This window comes from Ceratotherium simum, chromosome 36 (genome assembly GCF_057802395.1).
Source record: "Ceratotherium simum simum isolate JZ-2026a chromosome 36, ASM5780239v1, whole genome shotgun sequence".
In the NCBI taxonomy this organism is placed as follows: Eukaryota; Metazoa; Chordata; class Mammalia; order Perissodactyla; family Rhinocerotidae; genus Ceratotherium; species Ceratotherium simum.
This window is the reverse complement of record NC_141935.1, coordinates 15,548,244-15,576,160: the sequence shown is the minus strand read 5'-3', so window position 1 is coordinate 15,576,160 and position 27,917 is coordinate 15,548,244. Positions and strand designations below refer to the sequence as shown.

The window sequence follows — 27,917 nt, the reverse complement described above, 5'->3', positions numbered from 1 at the left end:
TGTATTTATTTTTCCATGAATGAAAGAATACTCTGACAATGCTTTATTCACAGCCATTGAGCTATTAAAATAGATCAGATATTTTGAGGAGGAATGTACCTGTAACCAACTGTTCATGACCAAAGAAAGGGATGAGAATCGTGTTTTTTTCCTATCAGAAAGTGACTGTATACAGTTGGTGCTGGGTCCTATAAAATGACAGAAGCATCCCTTTTATCCAGACTTAACTGAGACCTGCCTCATCAGTCATGGGATCATAGTGTCACAGATGGAAAAGCAATCATCAGCTGAATTGTACTGAACTACACACTTGGCTAATTCATCTTATTGCTCTACACATCTAAGGGAAGGCTCATTCTGTTCTTGGAGTCTAGACAGAATCAGGAGTTGGGCTCAGGTGGGAGCATGTGGCCGCGTTTTTTTGTTCTCTCCTAGCCATTCAGCAAAGGGAGGTGAGGAACAAATGGACAATTCGTGCACAGAAGCCCAAGCAGAGATTCTTTCCTAGGGTCAACAATTTGTTATTCAGTTGTTCAAGTAAATTTCAGATTTCTCTTCTGTTCTAGAAATGTCATTGTTGTCTTGCATGCTCCTAAGAACTACCCATGAATGATTAGGTGTGTCTCTCAATTTGTATGAACCATGAACTGGTTTAAGCATTTTTTAATAGATAGAAATAGAGAGCAGATCATCTACTTATGTTAGTCTGGATGATGCTTCTTTTTTCATACCTTTATATGGAACTATTCAGTTGGTTAAGTCTGAAGAATGAGAAAAATAATGAGGTTAAACACTCAAATTGTATTTTTTTTATTTTTTTATTTCCTTATAGTGAACAAAACTTTAATGTCTAGAGCATTTATGAGGGTTTTAATGATTGGAAAATCTATCCTGAGAATGTGGTCACCATATGTGACAGCCTTGCTTTCTATCTTGTCTTCAGTTTATGGGGTAAGTTCGGTGATATTGTCTATTGTCTTACTTTGCTTATGTTAAAGAACCTCTCTGCCTCCACATTGCGATAACCTGAAATGTGGGAAATGCCTGCTCAATTCTAAAAAACTTTCCTGAACCTCTTCAATCCCAGCCGTATTTTCTATTAAAATTTGTTTCTATTCGTCTGTTTTGCTAAAGGATCATTTACTTTGGTAAAAGGTAAGTGCATGATATTTATCCCTCTTTGCATACACAGTACATTTTATTCCCCCCATGATTTCCAAAGAGATTGCCTTAACTTTTCATATTTGTTTTCCTTTTGTTTCTGTTTGTTGTGCATTCTAGTTGAGTGCTTTTATAGTGTTTTCTTGGTTGTTGTTGGTTTGGGGTAGTGGCTGCTGACATTTTTGTTAAGTTAATGTCACAGCAGAGAAACCAATGGCAAACTGGAATCTGGCTACAGCGTGTGGAAGATCCAACTTATGTTCGATTGTGTGTAAATACAGTTAGTTAGTCGGGGGTTTATCAGATAGCTTGGCAGAAAGAGAGAGGAGCAGTGCAAACTGTTTTCAGTAACTGTACTGTTCATACACCTGATAAGATTGAGAGAGCTTTTCGAAATGCTGATGGCTTGGAATAAGAAAAGAATAATCACTTCTGCTGGCACCAGCTTATCGGGAATGAAGTAAAATGCCAACACTTTTGCATTAGCAAAAGTAAATGTTTTAGACACGCCGTGCCTTTTTTCATTCAAGTTAAATAGTCGGGGTGCTTTTGAGTGTGCTGTAATGAATAGCAGGATTTATTACCTTGACTAAAGTACAGGTGAATATGTTGATAAAGGAAACTTCAGCATCAACAGCAGCTTCTGTGATAAGCAGGTGCATCTATGTTGTACATTCTCTGGAGAAATCAAGTATTCCTTTTTGCATTTCAATTCTATTAAACATCATTTTTGATGTAAGAAGATGCAGTTATGTCCTATGTCAGTGGAGTCTCCTTGTTTTCTAGCAAATGGGTGACAAACATTTGAAACTTAGCCTATCAGATTTGTAAAATGCTGGGGTGCTGTTAAATAAGTTGGGGCATCTGTAAGTTTATATCACTTGTGCTGAACCAGCAAATTCTTATACACGAAATCTTATTTTTTTCCTCAGGAATGCAATGAGATTAATTATAAATTTAGGGTACTGTAATGAGAAGATAAATGTATCTGTCCAAATAATAGTCCATTTTCAAGCACCTCCCCTGAAACAAAAGAGATATTGGTTTTGCTCTTCAATATAAACCATTAACTTTCTCAGCTCTACCATTTTCTCTGCTGTGTAACTTGATGCTTACAAATAATTTGGCGTATTCAGATTTGATAAATGATAGTGCAAGACCAGATTGATTGATTTTGGATTACTATTGATTACTCTCAATGAGATCACTGTGACACACTCGAATCAATAGTATTCGATTAAGCGAGGCACCACTGTTCTATACATTCAGCAGGAGTGGGGATCAGGAACAGAATGTTCACAAGCTGATAAATTGACAAAGCGTTCAGCTTTAAATAGCTCTTTGTACAGCACTAGTTCCTTAAAATATATTTCATTGGAAAGTTCGTTTTTGCAACTCTGGGCCTTTCTGTGGAAGAACGGTCATCAGTTTAAGGTTTATTAAATTTTAACTAAAAACAACTGGGCTCCATTTAGGTGTAAAATAATTTAAGTACTTACTGCAGGCAACCTTCATGCTTTTGAGCTGTTGCTCAATGGTTTCATTCTTTTACGGAGATGTCAATTGTAAACATAAAAATGCATCACTGGAAATGGAATGCTTTAAGATTCAAACTGAAATAAAAATTCCTGCCTCAGGAAAGCACTATAATCAAAATAAGGTGGTCTTCACTTCCTTCAGAGGCGGGCATGCTCAAGAGCAGCACTGGAAGGCAGCGGCAGGTAGAACACCTTGATCAAGCTACTGATTCTTTTTTCCCTTCTTATCTGCGAGTATTCATCACGTCACCAATATTACATGCAAAACACTAAATATCATTTGATCTGAAAGACGCTAGTGCTGCGGAGACACTGAAATCTTTCTGTCCTGAGCAAACTTACAAAGTCAGTGGGGAAAAAAAATCATCCGTTTCAAGTCCTTTAGGGAAGGACCTCAAGGATAAGATTTTCCATCATATTCCGTTGTTGTGCAGTCTTGGCACTCAGAAGGAAGCGTTTGCTCTTATGTTATATGGGATTGCCAAGTTGCTTCTCAAAAGGTGAGCATTATAGTATTATAGTAAACGCCATTGAATATGTGAACGTTCTTATGCGCAAAACTTGACTTCCAATGAAGTTTTGACTCCTACTGCCTGTGTATCCAAAATCTTAACAGGTTCAAGTCTTAAATATACTTAGATAAATTCTCTCTCTTGTTTTATTTATTTATTTTGGTGAAGAAGATTAGCCTTGAGCTAACATCTGTTGCCAATCCTCCTCTTGTTGCTGAGGAAGATTGGCCCTGGGCTAACATCCGTGCCCATCTTCCTCTACTTTATATGTGGGACACCTGTCACAGCATGGCTTGATAAGCAGTGCGTAAGTCGGCACCTGGGATCTGAACCCGCAAACCCCAGGCTGCCAAAGCAGAGCGCTCGAACTTAACCAGTACGCCACTGGGCCGGCACCATAAATTCTCTCATTTTGATAGTAATGAGAAAAAAAAGAAAAAAAAAAAAAACTAGATGTGGCTTTCCGAGGGAAAATCAGTAGAAAAGTCAAGTTTGGAATCATGAAATTCCCCCAAAAAACTTCAGGCTTTTTTGCATGAAAGTGAGTTAATAGGATTTTAATTAGATTAGGCTGAAGCACCTGAAATTGCCATTTTTATAGGTCAAAAAATGGTCAAATATCAGCAATTTCATGCGATTCAGCATAATAATTGAATTTATTCCTATACTGTTCATAGTCCGTAAACAAATTGAAAGCGACAACTGTGTTTTTTGTTTTGTGATGGGCTGTGTCAGGTTGTGGGAGACAGAAGGATGCTGTCTATGATTATGCAAGTGTATTATACTATCATTTTTTAACAACTACTTTTTGTCTTTAGCACCATTAGAGAATTCGCAAGCATGCAGTGTTAAACTCACTGAAAAAGTGTGCGTTTATCTGGCTTCTCACCTGTTGTTCTGTAGCTAAGCTCCTTCTGAGCATCCATGTAAATTTTTCATCTGCTGAGGAAGAGTATGGCACAAGCAAAAAGAGTAGGCTCCAAAAAGAGCACATTGTGAAGGGTAAATAGTTGAAAAGCAAATTGGGAAAAAGATGCTGACCCCTCAAATATTTCATCCTCACATTCATTCGTTAACAGAACTTTAATATGCTAGTTAGCGCTTTTTGTGCTCCCCCCAGAGAAGTATTAAAACTGTGCTCCATTAAATCTGGGCACCATTGTGGGTTAGACAGATGCAGAACCCCCCGAGCTGGCAGTGGAGCCCAACATGCTTTATTGGCTATTGCAGGGAGGAAAGGTGCTACGGGAGACATAATAAAATGGTCCCAGAGCCTCTGTTTGACCCCCTAGATGTGCAGCTCATAGTGGAGCTGTGCTGTGCTGGCCAATAGAAGCTTTCTGCGCCCACCTGCGGGCAGAATCCGGCTCCCAGATAGGAAGGAAATTGGCTCTGTCTGTCTTCAGGAAGGAGGGAGGGGCTCCGGTGCCATCGCCACCGCTGGCGATGTCAGCACATAGACCATCTTGACATAGGGTCACGTCAGGACTGGGTAAGTGTTTCTCAGTCGGGGTGAGCGCACAACAGCCTACATCTTGTTTCAGAGAGGAGGGTGGGCATCGTTTACTGGAACTTGATTGAGTGAGTGCCCCCGACTGGTCCCACTGTCAGTCTTGGAGTTTTCCCTTAGTAGTGCATCCCTCCTGTGTGTGGCACTGAATTTGATTTATCGCTGGTACTAAGATCAAAAAAGAAGTCATTCCTTTTGATGTTTGCTATTAGGCACACGCAGTGCAGGCTGGGGGGCGGTCTTAGCATACAAGTCACTGTCCTGGTCATACCGTGGCCACTGATGGCAGAATATATATTCTGTATCTCTGTTCATTTTGAATGTAAAATTCTATGAATAGAGAGATTACTAATAGGGTATTTTAAATTAATAATTGGGTTTGTTTCAGGTACAGATTCTTTTGGTAAGGACAAAGAGGAGAGGCTGGCATGTACACCTGATTAGAACAACATTTTTTTTTTTTGACTGTATTGGCATTAATTTTACCAACAGCCATAAAAAGCTGAAGAATATAAATAAGCCAATGGGGTTCTGTGTTTCTTTCAAAAAGGAGCAATTGGTTGCATTTATTGTGGGGTGGCCAACTTGGGACATCGGAGCCTGATCTGCAAACGAGAGAAAGATTTTGCGGGGTCTGCTTCTCCCCCCCGTATTCTGGACCCTGCTCGAGCTTTGTTTCCAGCCCTGTCCAGTAGGTTTTGTCCAGCATCTCAGTTCGTGGGATTTCTCTGAGCAGCGTGAGCCCCAGCCCATCAGCAGGCTGCTAGTCAGCAGCAGGTGTGAACAACATAAAACAGGATTAACACTGAACCAAAGTGTGTACTAAAAACAGAACCCCTGCCTTGCTTTTAAAAGGACGGCAGGACTGGAAGATAGAAGCCACTCTGGTCCCGCACACCCCTGTTTCCTAAACAGTGTTCAATGGACTATGCAAATAGCTCTGTTTAGGGGCCAGGAAGGCATGCAAGGGCTTGTGGACTCCTCTCTCTCTCTTTTCTTTGAACTATAAACTCAAAACTTACGTAGAAAATTCTTCTCAGACTTTCAGAGGGGAAACAAAACAGAACAAAAGTAGTCTGGGTAGATCTTGAACCAGGATTACAGGTGAATATTGCAAAGATACTGTCTTTACTTACAAATTAAAAGTTGATAGCCATTCAGTGTGCTGTATTTCCCACCTCTAGAAAATATTATTGGTTAGTGCATTCTGTTATATTTTGTATTTAATTATGTGACAATTTATATTTTTACCTAGGTAGATAAACCACAAATAAGCAAAATAAGTAATTTCATTAGAGATTATAACCTCCCCTCCCAATTTTTTTTTAATCAGCACTAACTACATAGGAACAAGAAAGCCAGCAAAAAAAGAAAAATCATAGTTAATATAGGAAATTGCATGAGTTTAACAAATTGGGCATGGCATTGAATTTACGGCATATGCACCACTTTATCAATATTTTGTTTAGGAAAGATGACATTTAAAAATACGTTTCTTTTTGAATTATACTAATTCTAGGATACACTATATATCAGATCAAAATTTGGATATCTGTGTTTTCTTCATTAGGTTTATACTAACTTGTATTTTGAAACTTTAAGACTTGGTCACATCCAGAAAGGGGTGTGAAATAAGGAAGTAACAGTTCAATCAGCTAGAGAAATTGTATTTTATACGTATATATATATGTATATATATATATACATAGACACACATACACAAACACATATATACACACAAATACAGACACAAACATAAACTAACTCTTCTTTAAACACACGCAAAGCAAATGTAGATTTGTTTTGCATGTGTATGTAATGGCATTACACTGATTTCTGATGCTCCAAAAATATGTTCAAATATAGACATTTATATAAAATGGATCTGTTTGAGGATATCATATAGACTATACTAAAAGAATAATTTTGAAATGTCAAAAATTAAAATTTTAATTATCTATCACTTTCAGCAGCATCTTATATATTATCTTTATTATCTTCTATATCTGGGGCTTAAATTGTAATTATTTACTCATTCCTTCACCCTTTGCTTATACTTACTGTTTTTTATTTTTAAAATGGAAATATTTTTTATTTAAGCCTTTGCTACTACTTTTATTTTAGAAGTAATATTGTCTGCCAGTTTAATTGTGGCAGTCTTAACTCGCACCGAATACACCAAGAATATTCAAATCATTATGAAATATATAAATTCTAAAAGTACTATTTTAGGGCCGGCTCCGTGGCTTAGCGGTTAAGTGCGCATGCTCTGATGCTGGCGGCCCGGGTTCGGATCCCGGGCACGCCCCAAGGCACCACTTCTCCGTCCGGCGCGGGGCCGAGTCCCACGTGCAGCAGCTGGAAGGATGTGAACCTATGACATACAGCTATCTGCTGGGGCTTTGGGGGGAAAAAAATGAATAAATAAAATCTTTAAAAGTACTATTTTGATTCCACCGTTACTATCTTTAAATGTTAATTTATTACTGTTTGCCTTATCATGTGTTTCTAAGAAATGTCCATTTCCTTCTGTTTAGTATTATTAAGTACCTTCAGTTATGTACATTAATTAGATTGTGGACAAATAGCTTAATGATAGTTAATGAAATCAAGTTTAGAAGATATCAGTTTAAAATTGATTTTTGAAGTGTATATTTTATAACCAACTCTCTGGTGTCAAACTGATTGCTTATGGTAACTTCCCATGTTGCATCAAAAAAGATTACGTGCATTCCTTTGCAATTTTTTAAATCATTAAAGTAATCAATTTAGTGCATTAAACTGCATTTTCTTGATCATTCATTCAAAAATATTTGACTGTGTGCAGTCACTGTCCTGGGCACTACAACCCTGAAATAAATGATAAAAATATAAAATGATCTTGAGTGCATAAAAAACACTTAAAAATAGGACTTTTTATACCTAAGTCTCCAATTTAAGTTTGGATCAGTCTTCAGGAAATGATTTCAGGAATTTAGGTAGCAAGAGTTTCACAAAAAAAAACTTGAGCAAATTGAAGCTTCCATCCTGTTTTTCCGATTTTGGCTTTTTAGAGCTGATATGACGTTAACATCAGGAACACAATTAGGAATTGTACATTTAGATCCTGAATATTGCGAGAGTGTGGTTGGAGGTCTTGGAGCGCTCAAGTCTGGTCTAGCCTGTGCTCCTCCAGCTAAAAAGCTGGCCCGACACTGCTTCCTTGTGAAGCCTTTGAAGATTTGATCACCAAAGTTGCCTTTACATCTTAAAATGCTCTAATTTACTTGTATATGTGTGTATATGTCTGTTTTTAGACTGAAAATGAAAGGGGAAAAAATACTTTCAAAAGATCATGTCAGAAGAAATATTCCCCCCCAAAAAAGAAATATTTCCCAGATTGTAGGGAAAGCAAACAGAATTTATTTGAACTCTAGAAGGTTTATGTGGTTTGACTTGGAGGGAAAGGTCTGAATTACTAAATTCATTCTAATCGAAGTAAGCGACTATTGAAAGGTAGTTTTTATAAGGAAACCTTGTCCTTAATCTTGTGATAATCTCCCAGTTACTGTCTTTGTCCAGCATTCCTGCAAAACTGGTCAACAGAGTTCCCAAAAGCCTGGGATTTCAATTTGCCCGAGGACTCAAAGACGAATTCAAAGCAGTTCTCTCTCTCTGCAGCATCTCGTCAGTGGCTGCATTTTATTCAAGTGTTTATTTGTGTTTTTTGAAGATACAGATTGGTTTGCTTCAGGTCATTAAAATTATTGTCTTTTGCCTTTTTAAGTGTTTATAATGAGATGATTAGTGAAGTTGGGTAATAAGATTTATATTGGCATCAGTTAAGTTGATAGAAGGATTAAAATCATGGTATCATGATACCATTGCCAATCGGAATATGCCAGAAATATCTCGGGAGAATTTTTGTCAAGTGTTTATGCTCAATTAAAATTTACACTACATGTTACTGAGTGATTGCCTCATGATAGTTTGGCATCATGGTGTTGCAAATTTTCAATTTCAAGTGATATGCAGTGCAATTTGTTTTGTGTTATATAGTACTATAGAATTACAAACTTTGGAAGGGAAACGCCACACTTCTTGGAAATGACACTAGAAATAGGAGACAAAGAACTGTCTCAACTTGGGCACAGCTAATATTTTCTGCAACACCAAAAAGCTGTAAAAGTACAATTTTTCTCTCCTCCACTTGATAATAGGCAGAGGGTAGCTTACCTTTATATAAGAGCATTGCAGACATGAGCTGAGTCATCTTACCTGTGTTTTCACTTCGTTTGTGTTTTTGCAAAATATTTATGAAAATATGTTTTTTTCCTCGTGGTCTTCCTGACTCTTCCGGCATCCGTCCCCTTGAATCCTCTTTTCTTCACTTTTTGTTAAGCTGAGGTGGAATTTTAAAATAGTTGCGTCCTTCTTTATTCAGAGTGCCAAAATGCATTGCGAAACCTTCACCATAGTCTTAAAAAACTCACTAACAAAGCAGCAGTGGAAAACATCTCGAGGTGGGGAGGTGGGGGGGTGGGAGGGAAGGCAGGGAGGAAGAGGGCGGCTGGTAATTTATGATTCCTCTAGTATTGCACGTAAAGGATTTGCCAGTGCCCCACTTCTACCCCACCCCCAAACTACACACCACTCAGGGTTCGGATGATGATAATGTACCTGGAAGGAAAAGGCAGTCCGTGCCGGAGCAAGCAGCATCAGACAGGGCGCCTTACCACCTGCCCCACCTGCTGCATCGTGAGTCCATCTGGTGACTGCAATAGCTCATTGTAGGCCTCTTCCGAGGAACATGCGGGCTGAAAAGCAGGCAGTGTGAATTATTTAGGTAGCTAGTATAAATAAATAGAGGGAGAGGAGGAGAGGCTGAGGGAACCTGATGCTCCCGTAGCCCTGGGAGCTTTGGAATGCTGGAACGCATGAAAGCATTCGATTTGCATATAGATTTAGATGTATAGATCATTGTGCAGATTACAAACCAATGAGTTTTATCTAGATTTAGATAGCGCTCAGCCTGTTTTCCCCTTAAAATATGGCCAGCTTCAGGTAGAGAACCTTGGGGACTTTCACCATAAGTGCAACTGATGAAATGAAATATTTTTAGGCATCGATTGAGCAGAAATAAAACAACTGTGTGCCCTCTCTGAAACAGATGATTTTTGTGTGTGTGTAGGGACGACATATTTGACTTTTTAGTGAATTGTGATTTATACATATTGTGTCCTTTTTTTTTTTCTACTGGATAGAAAAAAATGACAAACGTTTCTATGTTCATTTTATTTGTATATGTAGCCTGTCAAAAATATTTTGGTTAGCTACTGTGTACAAAACGCTGTTACTGAATTCAGCATACACATTAATGTATACCAAGTATGAAATGAAAACTTTCAATCATAGAAATCTGTGTATGACTTTGTGCGTTTTGGATCTAAATAAACCACGTAGACAGGCACAAACACTCTAGGAATTACCTGATTAACATGGAAAGAAAATACTTAAAGTATTACTTAATACTTCACTTAAAGTAACTGGAGTCAAATAAGTCATTTATACTGAAATAGACTCTTTATTGAAATAAGGAAAGTTTAAACAAAATGGTTTTAAAAGACTTATTGGTATCGTTTTGTATTTAACAAGCTAGGTTTACAAGGCTATCTTTGTCATTGACGTCTAGGAAGATCTCATTTGTATAGAAATGATTCTAAATTGTAAATGAAGGTTTAGAACTGTGAATGGAATTGGTAGTATCTAGACTTGAAACAAACTGTTCCTATTTTTCTTTCCTAAGAATCATTTAGAGGGTAATATAATTTGGGATTGGGGAGGGGGGCTTCATTTAAATTAATTTATGGTTATGTACGCTTCTTGTTTTTACTGTATAGAGTAATACAGATATATGGATAGTGTTATATAGCTAGCCTGTTTATGTTTTAACTGACAAGCCTGTGATAGAGCCATGAAAAAGAGAACGTGTTGGTGAATATTTCCCCTGGTTCTATATATATAGAAAGGCGTATGGTGTTTTGTGTTCTAGAATAGACTAGATTCTTTAGGGTTCATTTACTCCATCCCACTTGACTCAATTCAGTTGCAAAGTAAATTTAATGGATCTGCTTTTTTGAGTCAGTAAAGTGCTAGCCTTCACTTAAATAAGCAACATCTGTCTGGAGCAAAATATGCATGAAAATGAATCAGATTGCTAAAGCAAAATATAGCTGGTAACCCACTTCATATTTGTTCAAATAAAATCCTTTTTTATTTTAGGAAATTTATTTATAACCAACCTCTTCCCAAAAGTATTTGAGATGATTCCTTTTTATCTGCATTTGAAACCATTTTCCAGCGCCGAATAAAATGAGATATTTGTCTTAAGCCAAGCAACTCTGTAAAATTTAAGGACATTAAATAAAATTCAAGAGGCAACACCTAGTTCACCCCCTCACCCAATCTTTCTTCTTTGGCCCCCACATTTCCTCTTGTGACATCCCAGCTCCCTCTCTCCCCACAGTAAACAATAGAACCCCCACCCCCAGCTTTGAAAACATGCCATTATAAAAATAAAGCGAAAAAAAAAAAAAAAAAAGGATTATATTTTCCCAGAATTGGTAACAAGGACCTTTACTCACTCTTCTTAAATTATCTTTTCCTGGAAAACAGTCTATTCCTCTTTGAAACTGTTTGCTCTTGACAGGTCAAGAAGGAGGAAGTTGAGAGAGACATGAATTAATTAGAAGTAACATGTACGTGTTAGTGGTGGTGGTTAACTACAAGAACAAGAGTTGATTCTGTTTAATTGGCAACTTCAGGGAACATGTATAGATATTTTGAGGCTCCATACATTTCATATACAAAGTAATGAAATGTTTTAGAAAAAGTTTTAAATATATCTATACGAGAAGGCTTAAGCTTTTTACATATTGCCTTAAATAATCACTTGTATTCACCACTATTTAATGTGCTCACTTTTTAAATTTTATTTTTGTTTAAGACTTAAGGGCAACAGTCCTCCTGAGCATTGCTTTATCGCCTTTTGTATTCCAGTGTTAGGGTGTTGGAACATCTCTGATCTAATCTGGACACGGCCGGCTTTATATTATCTTTGAATAATTCACATATGTATGATTTCATCAAATCATGTGCTTGTGTCAACTCTGCCTGGAGTATATAATTACTTAGTTTATCTTAAACTCATGATAAAAAATATATTTGTTTTGACAGGAGGAGTTTAGAGTGTGTTTATTTCCATAAAATGACAGTGGAAACTAAGTAGATGAACATGTATGGTCACATTGTACTTGCTGTAAACTTCTCTTTTTAGCATTTTTCAGATTTCTTCCTTCATTCTCTTTCATAAGACCAGAAAATTCATAATCTGCAAGTTGATTTTATTTTTATTTGGTGGTTGTTTTCATTGAAGGTGTTATTTAATGACATGAACATCAACTTTTAAAGGAAGTTCTGTGCCCAAATATTTGTCAGGAATTTTAAAAGAGAAACTTCGTAATTTGTCAAGGAAATACCCAGAAGGAAATTAATTAGTGTTACTATTTGCTTTTTAAGAATGCTGACTTTATAATTATGTAGTCAATTGGTAAGTCTAATTATTTAATTAGAACCAAAAAATAAATTAAATAAATGTTAGTAAAAGCCTTTGTGTAACACATTATGTATTTCAAAAGCAAATCTCCTCTTAGTGGTCCCTCTTAATATTTGCCATTGACAGTTTAGTCAAATCAGCTTTATTTATGGAAGACTAACTGCTTTAAATACTGCTCTCTAATAGCGGTTATGGTGTTATTAATTATATGGGATAAGTAGCAAATAGTAGCATCCATGTTACTTCTTAATAGCCTCCCATAAAGAACTTCATTACCCCATTCATAACAAAGAAGAAGGATGTAATATATTATAAATCATGGGTATTTATGGGCTTGTAAGTGGGGAGGTAAGGTGACCATTTGGGGTTTCCCCAAAGCAAGGCTAATAAATAGAATGGTATTTACTTAAACACTGAAGACAGTCAGCATGGCCTGGTCATCTTTTGTTTTGAGTTGTCACAACTGGCCCAGGCATGATGCCAGATTTCTTAAAATATATACTTTAAAGCCTGATTGTGGGGCCAGCCCGGAGGCATAGTGATTAAGTTCTCGAGCTCCACTTTGGCAGACTGGGGTTCGCAGGTTCGGATCCCAGGCGCGGACCTATGCACCGCTTATCAAGCTGTGCTGTGGCAGGCATCCCACATATAAAGTAGAGGAAGATGGGCACGAATGTTAGCCCAGGGCCAATCTTCCTCAGCAAAAAGAGAAGGATTGGCAGCAGATGTTAGCTCAGGGCTAGTCTTCCTCACACACACACACAAAAAAAACAACTTGATTGTAAGTCGTGGGAGAGAACCCATAGCAAGAGAGGAGATGGTTCTGCTGTTGAGTGCAAACAGGAGCAGCACCTGTGCACACAGAGGGATGAAGCAGTTAAGAGAAATCTACCAGGGCCTTTCTGCTACCCTTTCTGGTCAAGATCTAGCAGAATACCCTCCTGTGAATCTTAGGGTCAGAGCTTGAGGGTCCTATTGGATGCAGGAGTTAAAAATAATGCATTGTATTTTGGGATGTAAGATACTATGGTATAGACTCTGGGTTTGGAAGCCTGAGAACTTTATGCTGTTACTTAAAGTATGTTAAGTTTAACGATCTAATAAAATCACATGCAAAAAATGCTTGGTGAGAGCAGGCACTCAATAAATATTTCATGCCCCCTCCTACTTTGCTCTTAATAAAGGGGTTGTTAGTAGCACTAGAAGAAAAGTGCAAAACTGAGATTTCACTACTCAAAACCAAATTAGCTTCTTACCTCAACCGACAAATTCTGAAGTCGAAATGAGTCATAATGAGGATTAGTCAGGGAAGCTTGAATTGAACCTATTTCTCGTGCGTGTGTGAGTCCTTATCAGTCTCCCACTACTTATAATTGCTGGATTCACTTTCTGAAATTAGCAAAGGGGGAAGCCAAGTAAAGACAGAAACCTAGCCACTTGCAGGTTTTTTCCCTGCCTAGAATGTTCAGGTAAGACTAGGACTATAAAAATATAATATTTAATTATTAGAGGCAATGTAGAAATAAAACTATGAAGGAGAAAATATAGATTCTACCAAATTACTGTGCCGTTAAAGATCTTTGAAGAGATTCTCCTGTGTTCAGTTTCTCCTTTTTTTTTTTTTTTTTTGGTGAGGAAGATTAGTCCTGAGCCAACATTTGTTGCCAATCCTCCTCTTTTTGCTGAGGAAGATTGGCCCTGGGCTAACATCCGTGCCCATCTTCCTCTACTTTATATGTGGGACGCCTGCCACAGCACGGCTTGATGGGTGGTGCACAGGTCCAGACCTGGGATCCAAACCTGTGAACCCCGGGCCACTGAAGTGGAGTGCAAACCCAACTACCACACCACCTGGCTGGCCCGTCTCCTATTTTTTAAACAGCATAGATATACCTCTCTTTTATTCCAATCCAGTTGGAATTGGAATAATAAAATAAACACTGCAATCTGGCTTCTGAAGTTAAGAGTCCCTATAATCCTTGTTGCCAGCAGTATGAGTGCCCAGCTCAGATTTTTCAGACTCTGAGTGCACAAGTGTGTGAGTGCCTATGTGTGTGTGTGTGTGTGTGTGTGTGTTGTGTTTGTGTCTGAGAGGTGGTCCTGCCTCTATTTCAAGCGAGTTTCCTGAAGGAAGAGTTAAATTAACTGGTCGAGCTGATTTTACTCTCCTGTGGTGATATTTTATTTATATGATAAAATGCTTGGAAAGTGATTAATTTGTCAGGGGAACATCTTGTGACTGTAAATTTGCTGAATACGTAATAAAATTGCCATAACGTAGATGGGAAAATGAAGACTTTTGAAAACCAAAATAGCCAAAGGGTCTTCCTATATTTCCATCAGTTTCTTTTTACTTGAATTTCTCCCCTTAAAAACAACAGCTTTGAAAGACTCCTAGCTTGCAGTTAAGGGAGGCATCTGAGCTGGTGAGGTTATATAAAAGGGAGAGAATGTAATGGGAGAAGCAGAGGTGGCGTGGTAGATGTTGGTGCTTCATTCTCTCTCCCTGGACCAACGATGACTGATACATCCATTAAATTTCAGCCCAGGCTGATTGACTGAGTGGATTTATATAAATTAAAAAATACAGGTCATATACCTTTTCTGATAGACTGTAAATGAGAAATAGGAATTCCTTTAAACCTCAAAGGAGGAAATCCATAGGCGAGGCTCTCTAGTCAATAAAGCTCTTCAGCGTCAACTCTTCTTGCTGTGTTTGTACAATAAGTTTTAGTTAATAGATAAATATTATACCAGCGCTTCCCCGACTTTTTCCAGCAAGAGGTAATTTGTAAATGAATTCACGTGGCGTTGAAGATTTTTCCAGCTTTTGTTGCAGTTGGAACTTGTGCTTTCCAGACATGAAGGAGACAGAAATCATTCCCTGCTCCATTTTTTTTAGTGTAACAAATGAAAATGGCATTAGTTAAGGAACAATGACTTTTATTCACACTCTCTTTCTCAGCAACGTGTCCATTTGTCCATTGGAATGAGCCACTTATCTTGCTTCCGGGTTTTTCCTCTTTCAACATCAAGAGTTATGAAAGGAAAATTCCATTTTTTCCCGGCCCTCCATGACAGGCAGACTGAAGATTGTGGTCATTTGGATTAAAAACATATCCATCACCACCAGCCGGCAGGTTATTATGATGTCTCCTTTGAATATATGAATTTCATACACCGCATGTTGGAAGTCTAAGAAGGCCAACTTTTTAGATAAATAATTATCCTATTGGTGATGTACAGCATACTGTTGCCATATTTTCTCACTTTTACAGCATTCTTGCCCTTATCACCCATAACATAAATCTTTTGCTTTCATATTTAATAAAACTACTAGGGTAACAACCCCCTGTACTCAGTATATAGTCAACCAATCACATGCCATCGTTTGACTATCATTATTTGTTTTCTTGCGACAGATATTTTAGTAGACCGTCTGGTTTAAATTTGACAGCATATTTGATACAGCGATGCAGGTGAATAAGTGGATGACCTTACTTATGTGCTGGCTATGACCTCAGCATGCAGCCCTCAGCTTCATGAGGTTCCATGGATAGAAAGATGGATGAATGAATAAAGTTCCCAGCATCAGTCAGCGTTATTATCTGAGCCTGCTAATCTGTCAGCTGAATTTTGGAGAGTGGGGAGAAATATGGACATGTTGGGGAAGCCTAGGACAGGAGTGACCATTTCTCAAGAGATTCATTCTTTCTAAGCCTCAGTTCCCTGAGTCACAGAATCTATGGTTCCTTAGGCGTGAGAGAGAGGCCATTACTCCATCTCTCATGGAGGATTCTGAAGTGTTGAAACCAAACTTCTTATTCCATTTCCCATTTCTTTTTCTGATCTCCTCCTCCCCACTGCCCAAGTTTATTTCTCACTATGGACCTTAGTTTCCATGTCTGTAAAATTCATGCCTATACGTTGATCATCACTTACTGTGAGTTTGGTGGTTTTCCAGTAAACAAATAGGATTAGATAGGAGCATGGAGTTTGCATGAGGGCATGTATGCTCCAGGAGGACACTTGAAATCTTATATATCTTTTTTTTTTTTTTTTTGATGAGATTAGCCCTGAGCTAACATCTGTTGCCAATCCTCCTCTTTTTGCTGAGGAAGATTGGCCCTGGCCTAACATCCGTGCCCATCCTCCTCTACTTTATGTATGGGATGCCGCCACAGCATGGCTTGATAAGCAGTGTGCAGGTCCGCGCCCAGGAACCGAACCTGTGAACCCCAGGCTGCCACAGCAAAGCACATGAACTTAACCACTGGGCCAGCCTGAAATCTTATATATCTATTTAGTCAGCTACTATGCAACATTGGTCAAGTGTTTCGTGAGATGGACTCCACTAATTTTTCAGTTTTCCTGTTTCCTCTCAATATTTCCTCCTGGACTTTGAATAAGAACGAGACATATTCTTGCCCTGTCCTGCTGTCTGGAAAATGGATAGATTAACTGTCATAGAAGAGCTTTGTCTTAGGGCAAACAGAGGAGGCAGGGAATTAGGTTTTTGAGAGTGTGATCCAGCAGCTGCTGAGGCTGAGAACCATTGTGACTAACACTGTGCATTGTTGGAGTAACTCCACAGAGAAGTTTTCCACGGTTCTGTCATGAAGACTATGCCGCTAGTCGTAGGAGTCCTTTTTTTCCTGAAGTGGTAATAGATAGGTTTATCCACACCATCTTGTCTTGTTCTCCTTGTGGTGAGTTGCTAAGATGGTCGAATGTGGTTAAGCAATGTCAGAAGTTGTCTCTAGCTACATTTTTTTTCCCAAACATGTTAAATTAATTGTTATCAACATTTAATAATAATTAAATTATTAATAAGGTGGAGAACTCAAAACTTATTAGTTTCTTGCATAACTTCCACACCACCCTAATTCTTAGCGTGGATATTTTGACCTTCTCTGAAACTCACCACGTTTTCCTTTGGAAAAAGATCTCATTATTTTTCACAGCCAGCCCCATTCCTTGCACTTAACAGATACTCGCTAAACATTTGTGAATTGATTCATTTAAAGCTCTGCTATAAACAACTAGTATAACCTCTTAATCTCAGGTACTGAGAAGTTAAGGAGATCATTTTGTGTGATATTGTAAGTTGGTGAAAGATCACTAAAAGTCAGAAATCTTTATCAAAGTATTTAAATAAACACAAATCACAAGAAATCTCAAAAGTTGAGTAATTTTTTTGTGAGAACCCCGGGTAAGTATGGACTTACATTTCAAAACTAGGTGCAGATTTACTTTCAGATTCAGTTATTCCAAAGATTAAAAATGAGATTTTGTCCTGCAAATTTATAGTAACACTTTATTTTTTGTTTTGTTTTGTTTTTTTTGCTGAGAAAGATTCACCCTGAGCTAACATCTACTGCCAGTCTTCCTCTATTTTGTATATGAGTCGCTGCCACAGCATGGCTGCCGATGAGTGGTATAGGTCCGAGCCTGGGAACTGAACTGGGCAGCCAAAGCGGAGGTGCCAAGCTTAACCACTAGGCAACAGGGCTGGCCCCTATAGTAACACCTTAGATTTGCATAACACTTTAAGCTTTTCCAAGTTTTCATATCTATTTTCTCTTTTGAGTCTTAACATTCTTGTGCATTAGCTAGTATAGGCGTTAATTAGTAACCCCATTTTAATGATCAGATTGAGGCACAGTGAGTTATTTATTTTTTATTAATTATACATATTGATTCAGTTAATTAATGACAGAAGCTGGTTGGCCAGAAAGTTCTACCTAATATCTAGCTCCATTTTTCCATGCTGTGCAATAAGTCAATTTCTCCTTACTGCAAGGCTCTAATCCTGTACCGATTAAATAATAATCATACTTTAGCCTTCTTCTTTCTATGATATAAATAATCTAGTATTTTATAAGTTGCTCAGTCATTTTGACTTTTCAACCTTATTATTCTTTGTTCTTGGTCATTTAAGGATTAATCTCCTCTTTTTCTTTTTGGTTTATTTTGGTCACATTTTTGTTATCACGGGTTCAAATAGTCATCACAGATACATCAAGGCACTTACTGAGTATCCAGTTGTTTAAGAAAATTCAAGCATTGAAAAATAACATCTTTAGAAGATTAGAGTGTTAGTAGGTACAGCTATGGCTACAGTTGACATACTTAGTTAGCTATTATAAAGTGTTGTTATTAAATCTTTGTGGTGCAGCATTTTGCAGTTCAGAAGACAGAATTTAGACATGCAAGTTCAGGTTCCGGTTCTATCGCGGTCCTGTTTCCTCCCCTGTAAAACGGAGATAAAACTTGTCTCACAAGGTTGTCTTAAGAACCACTGTGGGACTGTAACTTCTTTTCCCACCATTAAAGAGAAAAAGAAAAAAAAATTCCAGATATCCTCTTTGGACGTATGAAATCATATGAATATTTCTTAAGAATGTCATCTTGAGAATTCAGCCTACTCTCTTAGAAGTGCCAGAATAGAGGACCATCTATGCCATCATCTTCATGACCTTGACTAACTGTTTTCTGGAGTCAGAGTTTTGTTATTTAAAGGAATGTCATAGACAGATATAAACCACACATAGAAACCCATGTGATCAGGTTTATAACAACATTAGTAAAAAATAATGATGCCTTAAACTGGCATAATGCCTTGCGGTTCATTCATTTATTGATTCAACAAACATCTATTAAGTGACAAATTTATTAAGTAGCTAATATGAGTTCAGCATAGTACAAAGTGTTTAGCATATTAGGTAGAATAGGCTGCAGCTCATGTCTTCAAGGAAAAGGTTAATTTTAAAAAAACTTTTTATGTTGAGATAATTGTAGACCCACATGCAGTTGTATGAAATAATACAGCAAAATACCCATACCCTTCACCCAGTTTCTTTCAGCGGTAACATCTTGCATAATTATAGTACAGTGTCACAACCAGGAAATTGACATGGATATAATCCATAGACTTTATTTGGATCTCACCAGTTGTATCTATTTATTTATTTATTTATTTACTTATTTCTTTGATGAGGAAGATCAGCCCTGAGCTAACATCCGATGCCAATCCTCCTCTTTTATTTGCTGAGGAAGATTGGTCCGTGGCTAACATCCGTGCCCATCTTCCTCTACTTTATATGTGGGACACCAGCCACAGCAAGGCTTGAGAAGCAGTGTGTCGGTGCATGCCCTGGATCTGAACCTGGATCCGTACCGGGCTGCCAAGTGGAGTGCACGCACTGCACACACTTAACCGCTACGCCACTGGGCTGGCCCTCTCACCAGTTTTATATGCATTTGTGTGTGTGTGTTTCATTCTATGTAATATTATTGTATATGTAGATTCCTGTGACTACCACCACAGTCAAGATAAAGAACAGGTCTGTCACAAGGTGTTCATTTGTTTTATATTATACTTTACAAAAAATTATACTGTCGAAGAAATTTTAGCTTGACTCATATTATTTATGGATCATTAGGGGTGCAAAAACCTCTTCTGATGATGCTTTTTAATATTTATCTCATTTTTTTCATTCTCTTTGCACTATCTTAGTTCAGGTCTTCCTCATCGTTTACCTGGATGGATGTAATAGCTTCCTAGTTGGGCTTTAAATGCTGTGAGTTCAGAGATCTGCTCTGTTTGTTTTATCAGGTTATATGCCTAAAGCATAGTAAGGATGAATGAATGAATCAATAAATAGAAAGCGCAGTGCTACAGCCAAAAGTGTATTTAATGAAAACACAAATTGGGTTATGTCTCTTTTCTTCTTAGAAATCTTCAGTAGCTTCCCATCGCCTACAAAATGACATCTAATTTGCATTCGGACCTTCCACGATCTGGCCCCAACCTACTTTCTGAACCCATAGCAGATGCCAAATCTCCCATGGTTTTCTTTACAACCACCCTCTCCTTTATTCTCTGAGCCTGTCCTGTGCTCTCCCTCATCTGAGTCATCCTCCTTCATCCTAAAATGTTTTCTTTCTTCTTGTCACTGATATCCTTCTGAATTCAATGCAAATAATTCTGCAAATAACTTTTATTCAGTCTTCCCACAACTCACTGTGAGAAATACTTCCCATTTGTTAATGGGAAGTATTCAGCGACTGAGGTTTGTAGATAACATGTCAGAGTCCACGTTAGTAAATGATAGTGTTGGTGAACTCAAGTTCAGCTTCTAGTTAAAAATCTTATAATCATTTACTAGTTCACCTGGCATTTGTTTTGTTATGATTTAAATCAGATCTCTTAGCAGGTTTACCGTGAACTAAGGAGATATAAAAATAGCTCTTCTGTGCTTAATGCTTTATCTCACAGATTCTTGAGATTGTATGAACAACACTTTCATTTAGGAAATATGTGCTCCAACGTCTAAAGTCCACCACTTTTTGTGTGTATGTGAATTCATGGTTTGTTCATTCACTCAAAAACCCAGGTACCGGGTGTTAAGTGCAATTGTAGAAAGAGGCTCGTGGAATTGTGGGAACATCAGAGGAAGGAGTGTCAGGAAAGACTTCCTGGAGACGTGATAACTCAGTTGAGTTTTTGCTAATGGCTATGAGCTAGCCAGATGATGAGGCAAAGGGAGAAAGAGATGCAGTGCAGAGAGAAGGGAAAGCTGGTTGGCCTTTGGGAGTTACAAATTGTTAAGCATTGCATATCTCTAAGGTACAAGGTAGGGAGAAGAGAGATTGGGTTGAAGAGGATGGCTGGGTCAGTGATGGTGAGACCCCAACTCCTTGGCTAAGGGGTTTGGTTATCAACCTGTGCAGGCATTAAAAGAGATAGATCATAAACTTGGCCAGATTTGTCTTCAGGAATATACCCAGTTTTATTATTCTGCAGAATCCTCTTTTCAGGAAAACACGAATTCACTGTATAGTGATGTAATTTCTCCTTAGTTACTACTAAATGCTGTAACCTTTGTGTGTATGCAAGTTAAAGAATGAGAGATATGTGCTCTGTGATTTATTTCCTTTCCTGGTAAGGAAAATCATCCAGCTATTTCTACTTGAGAAGCATCTGGTAAATTGGTGATGAAATCATTTTTAAATTTATTTAAGTTACTCTGCAAATTTTCTTTCCTGGCAACTTCTTAGAAATTATACATTTCTTCTGAAATGTATAATTTTACCTACTCAGTTTTTACATATTACACCTTTTCCCATAATACTTTTTACTTTGTTTATACTTATGTCTAAACCATATTTTTAAAAATCAGATGACTCTCCCATTTTTCTTATTTCCACTTCTTAAATCCTAAATTTTTCTTTATCTCCCATAACACCTATCTCCTGGTTATAAACCCCAAACCAAACCAAACCAAAAAAATTTTGAAGCCCACCTTGAATTACTTACAATGACACATTACAACTCACATATTTCCTATTTGCTAAAGGCACTGTATCATGGGCCATGTTTTGGGGGAAGACGATGGGGAACGAAGTAAGGTTAGCTTGCTTTACTTCTAAAATATGTAAATGAATGCTTAGAATTATTTTGTGTTTACAGCGACAAGTATTTTATAAGTTTTTAAAAACAGAGTAAGGAAGGTATTTATCACTCAGATCAGTAGACTATGATTCACTATGGGTCTAATTTTGATTTCATCCTTTGCCTCATTAATAAGTTAGAAAATGATCTGGCCTAAGAGAAACCTGGAATCTGGACTCAGTTCTCCCTCTAATTCTCGGTGTCCTTGAATAAGTCATCTGTCTCTCTTCCCTGAGCCACTGTGTCCTTGTGTGTAAATGAAAAGGAGAACTAGGTGTTGAAGAATATTCTAGACCTGATTATTTAAGACCTGGTACAGGGCATAGGAATCAATGAAAACTTCCAGTAATACAAAGTTATTATGTTTAATTGACCTATTGTTCCAGAGTTTCTTTTTAGATCAATTTTATGAGATAAAACTTACATACAACAAAACGCATGTTTTCCATGCATGGTTAAATGAGTTTTGACAAATGTGATCCATTTAACACATACATCCACCAGCTGCCTCATGCCCCCTCCTAGGCAATCCCCACTCCTTGCTCCAGACGACCACTGGTGATTTCTGTCCCTACAGATTAGTTTTGTCTGTTCTAGAACTTCTCAACAGAATCTTAAGAGTATGTACTTGTACCCACCTTGTTTTTGCTCACCAGGATGTCTTTGATATCCAGCCATGTTGCATTTATCACAGTTCATTTCTTTTTCGTTGTTGACTAGGATTCCATTGCTTATATGTATATCACGATTTGTTTATCTATTCATCAATGATAGACATTTGATTTGTTTTCAGCTTAAGGCTATTATGAATAAAACTATGATACACATCATGTACAGTTTTTTTTTTGTGGATACGTTTTCATTCTTAGTAAATATCTAGGAGTGAATTGTTGTGATCTGATAAGTGTCTGTTTAACTTTATAAGAAACTTCCAAACTATTTTTTCCAAAAAGGGTGTACTGTTTTATACCCCACCAGCAATGTATGTGAGTTCCAGTTTTTCCACATCCTTACCAGCATTTGGTGTTGTCCGTCTTGTGAATTTTAGCCATTCTTATGAGTGTGAAGAAAATAAAAATTTCTCTTTGATTTACAACTATCATAGAAACTCTAAAAATTATACAATACAAATTGCTATATGTAACTTAGGGATATCAGAATTAGCATATTCCTTAATGAATATTGAAAACCTTAACAGTGTTGTTTTATATTTTTATCATCTTTATAATCTTTAATTGCTCATATGCATTTATGACACCAGTTGATGTTTTTATAGGTGATGTATATACAATATGTTCGTGTCTTGTGTATGTGTAACTGTTACAATGTTATGCACAGTTTATCTTCTTCCATAATCTTCCATATCTCTTAAAAATCAGGCTTTTATTGTTGCTAATAGTTGAAAATATCTGGACACCTAATCAGAAGATTCCATCAGTAAAACAGGAGAGTCTTTCCTGAAAGTGTACGTCTTTATATAACAGATTTAGGATTTTTTTAAAATTTGGTATTAAGATTCTACCAGTTCACTAATGGATTTTACATGATAAAGTCTTCCCTACAAAAATGTGTTTATGGGTGATAATCATGTCTGTCATGAAAATAAATATTTTGATCATGGCCTCTTTTAATTATTTACTGAAGCTGAGGGATTGATATCATGTGAACCAGCCAGCGTTCTATGCTACTGGGTTGGAGAACAAAAGGATAATTCTTCTAATGTTCATAGAAGAATTAGGTAGTGAGCCAGTTGACTAAACGTGTAATCAAAACTTCTCACCCCAGTATTCAGATAATATCTTTTCTCATTTTGTAATGTATGCCTGCGATCTTTATGTACTATTGCCTCTAGAGATAAATTTTCACAGCGTTAGAAAGCAATAAAATACATTTAACACTAAATCTTTACTGAGCGTAGTTTAATCTTTCTCTGATGCAGAAAGCACTTGATAATTTTATATCTCCACTACCTTGTTATTGTGAATGCCAGTTGTTGTATTGGCTAAGAGCAGAAATGATGGTCAAGCGAAAATGTGTGCTAATGGAATCTTAGACTGAGGGAGGCGGAGGTGTGTTTACCCATATACATCTCTTTATTTTAAACCCTGTAGGGTTTTTTTCTGTTTCCATTTCTCCTAGGTTTCTCCCCTACCCTGCTCTACTCTTTCTGAATATATACATCACTCTCTTGATTTTCTTAACCAAAATACCGTTTCAGGCTTTCTCTATGTGAAAACCATGACCAAGTGATTTTATAGCCAGTTCTGAAAGTGACTAAACTTGACAACAATTGTATTTTATGACAACCTCTGCTTTCATGTCCCTGGCCTACTTTGAAATCCGCATTTTTTTTTTTTTACCCCAAATATGAACCATTTCATATCTCTGCTTTGGCCGAAAACAAATCCTTTTACCAGGAATACATTTTCATGCAGGAGAGCGTGCTTCGCTCCAGTCACCAGGGCCTTAACACCTTAACTCTATAATATTCAATTTCTCACTCACCAAGAACCAAAGCTTTTTTTTCTTTTTTAGTGGTTTGTGTTCATAGGGGTTGAGGAAGAATTAGTATTATGGAACTAAACCAGATTAAGGGGGAATGTGAATTAGATTTGGTAACAGATGGTGCCGTGGAAATTAAAGGTTCTTTGCGAATGGAAGCGACAGCAGCTTGCCTCAGTCCCTCTGACTCTCTCGTTCGTGCACTTGATAGACGGGTATAAATCACGACAATCCTGTCTTGACAGCCAATTTCGAGAATTTGATCTGGTTAAAGACACGGCTTTCCTGTTCCACTCACCGAAACCTGCTTCTATTTTATTTTTACACGGCACCTCGTCATGTTTAGAAAAGCAGACTCACCCACCTCACCTTAATGAAATTTTTCTTAATTACAGTTTTAGCTCTTCAGCGTTAATTACTTTTCCATTCAGCCTGAGTTTTCGTAATATCTCTGAGGGATTTTTTCTTCTTTTTTTTTTCCCACCCTTTTTACTCATGGGTATGCTTTTGTTGTTTCTAGATGCTTTTCATTGTCAGAAGTTGTTCAGAGAATTCTGTTTGAGAATCCTAATTACCAAAATCATTATTTTTAAGGAGAAAGGCTTTCCTGGGAGGTAGTCAAGTTACCAAATCAGAAAAATGTTTAAAGGTGTCAGAAGCAGTCACCAAAAATAGCCATTATTTCAACAAAATTGCATGAAAAGGTGAGTGACAACTTTTTTTGGCTAATAAGATTTTTTTCAGAAAAATCTTCTCCATCAGCTGAAATAAACCCCACAAAGTCAAAAGATGTGACCACAGTGTGGCCAAACCAGTTTGTGTCTAGGTTGACCTTGTGATGAGCTAGGAAATCAGAATTAAAATGCAGAGAATCTAAATGATTCTCTAGACATCTTGAACCAATTGCAAAGACATCCAGGCCCTCAGGTCTGAAAGCTCAAGAGACAAGAACTTAAGGTTGCATCTTACAAATCCACGTGGCACGTGGGCTTACGACATAGCGAGGAAGAGGAAATAGAAGAGAGGGGAAAAATCACTCCAGAAATGAAGAGAAGATTCTTTGAGCGAGCCACTAACAGTTGGTAGAAATGAAGCTTCCTACTGGCAGTGAAATCAAATGTAGTAACAACTCCAGGGCTCCCCACTGCTCGCTGACAGCGTGGTGTCACACACTGGGACAAACATTCACTTAAACACTGATTGCACGGAATTGCCCTTTCCGCCAACACCTCCCACCAAAAAAACGTAATGAGCAAAAAGAGGACCATTTCTAGGAAAAACCGAGAGGTCTGCTCCCCAGCTCCCCCCAGATTGTCATTGAACGATTTGTTCTTTTGTAGCCCACTGGGAATGATTCCCCAGTTGAATGTTGTTGCTGCAGTTTCGCTGTTCTGTAGCAAGTTGCTTGTGTAATTATTCCTTCTCCTGCAGCACACACACACACACACACACACACACACGGGCACACACACCGCCATGGTCCTGAATGGTGGCTGAGGGCAGTAGCAGCTAAGGAAATGGAAGTTTGGGAACTGGGCTTTAGTGTCACAGTCCTTGCTGTCAGGTCTGATCTGAATCAGACCAGCAATCAGGCCAGTGTGGTTTTTATGTGAGTAAAATATAGTTTTTAAAAAATGACAGAAGTTACTTTAGAAAGCATGAAGGCGAATCCTCTCATTTTACAAGCGAGCAGACTGAGGGTCAGAGTGGTGCAGTGACTTGTCTCAGGTCACACAGCGTCAGATCCAGAGCTGGAACTCCTGTCTCCTACTGTCAAGTGCTATGAAAAGACAGGGTTTCCTGGGAAAGAAGAAGACAAGCTGTGGGAACTCTGGTGCAGTACTTTTTTTTTTTTTTAATCAGTTTTTCAGAATTGTGAATAAGATTTAGAAATTTTTCTCTGCATGTTTATTTTTGGAACTTTGAAAGGCAAATAAGCAAGTCCTTCCCATCTGAACTCCCAGCTTGTCGATGGCTTCCATTGGCTTTGCTGGATGCTGTCTCATTGCTGAATAATCTCTTTTATGAAACCCGTTCTGCCGCAGAACAAACCCTTCGTCATTTCCATGGCTTGAATTAAATATAGGTGTGCGTATATGTTATTTTCCCTTGCCTGCAAATAGTGGCTTGTGTGTTTTAACTTCAACTTCTCTTCAAGCAGCCAGCTCATTGAAATGTTTGAAAAAAGAGAACAGGGGAAAAAGTCTTAAGATGAATAATTAGCTGATTCTCCCTCCTCCACGCCCCCCCCACTCTCCTACTTCAGCTGAACAACACCTGATACGAACAGAATATCATCGTAACCTCTGCTATCATAGATCACCGCAGACCAGCTGCATTCGCATCCAGATGTTAACTACTGCAGACTAAGCTATTAAGTTAAAAGTATAAATATAGTTTAACTGCCGTCCAACAGGGAAAGATGTGGTTTATTATCTCTGGTTGTACTGTGAATCTCTACTATGGAAATGTTCATATCTGCTCGAAGCAACCTTTGTTTCACCAGTGGTTCCTTCTCAGCATTTAGAGTTTTCTCACCACTGTAATTTACCCACTTTCAGAGTGCGTTTTAGAGTTCCACTCCAAGTGAACTGGCCTCTCTCTATGGAGGCAGCTGGTTTATCGGTCATTGTAATTGCTTTTGCAAAACATTTTCTTAATCAGTAAAGGGTGACATCAATATGGTGATCTCAGTATCCTTACATCAGCTCCTGATGGCGTTCTTATTTCTTCTTTCAGTGGAGCAAAGAGAACAGGAAGGGAAAATTTGGGCAGCCTGAGCTTTCAATGACCTGGATTTGATTTGTGAACTCCATCACTGGAGTGCGTGTGTAAAGCAGCTATATTCGATTGTAATTTGTAAAGATCAGTACATAGACTTTCTATGAGTTGAGCGTCTGTTTATTTCTCCTCTACGAGATGCTGTGAGAAGGTCTTCATGTAGCTGTCAGTCCCCTCCTGTTGTGTCGGCGTTTTCTCTTCGGTGGGCTCCTTGACTACTTGGGAATTGTCTGAACACAAGCAAACTTGATTGATCCATATTTCTGTTTGAAAGACCAGAGATTTGTAGAAGTAGCAGACTATTTCTTTTCTCTAGGAAGTTTACTGCAAAGGAGGTCCGCTCATGGCGTAGTAAATCTCTAAGACCGAATAAATGTTACTTTCAGCATATATCATAAGGTTCATTTTGATGATTTATCTTAGGTAGTTTTTTACCCCATACTAACCTTCCTTCCTAGCGGTGGTCCCCAGCTCCTGCCCAGGGCTGTTTTACTCTATCCTGGGAATAGTGACCTGGTCAACTCTTGGGCATTTACTACCCAAGTGGGTTGACATAGGGTACACTATTCTAATGCCCTTCTCATCCTTAATATTTTGGTCCCAGGAGAGTCATGAAATATTCTTTGGAATCGGAGATAAAAGGCTTGCTTTGCATCAGTTGTGCGTCTGAGTTTCTGACTAGGCATTTCCTGAGATTCTCTGTCAACATCCATAGGTGTCACGGAGTTGGGCAGTTGTGAAGATATAGTTAATTAAGCTGCATTAGGGCAAATATACACACTTGTTAAAACACTTAATTTATCTCAATAATATTGATTACATGGCAGAAGTTTGTTTAAACTAAATGGTATTTTTCCCCTAC

The 27,917-nt window shown here is 37.9% G+C and overlaps 1 protein-coding gene across 3 annotated transcripts in view; it reads left to right on the top strand.

The window, feature by feature from the left end:
* The window catches only part of ESRRG (estrogen related receptor gamma), a 612,201-nt gene that overhangs the window by 395,536 nt on the left and 188,748 nt on the right, over positions 1–27,917 (top strand). The window contains exon 2 of one of the 3 annotated variants that reach the window (XM_087424359.1): positions 833–951. The exons of the other annotated variants lie outside the window; for them this stretch is intronic. Within the exon in view, the coding sequence (XP_087280485.1) occupies positions 947–951 (5 nt within the window). The 5' untranslated portion in view covers positions 833–946. The remainder of the gene's footprint in view (positions 1–832; positions 952–27,917) is intronic. 3 annotated transcript variants of the gene reach the window in all.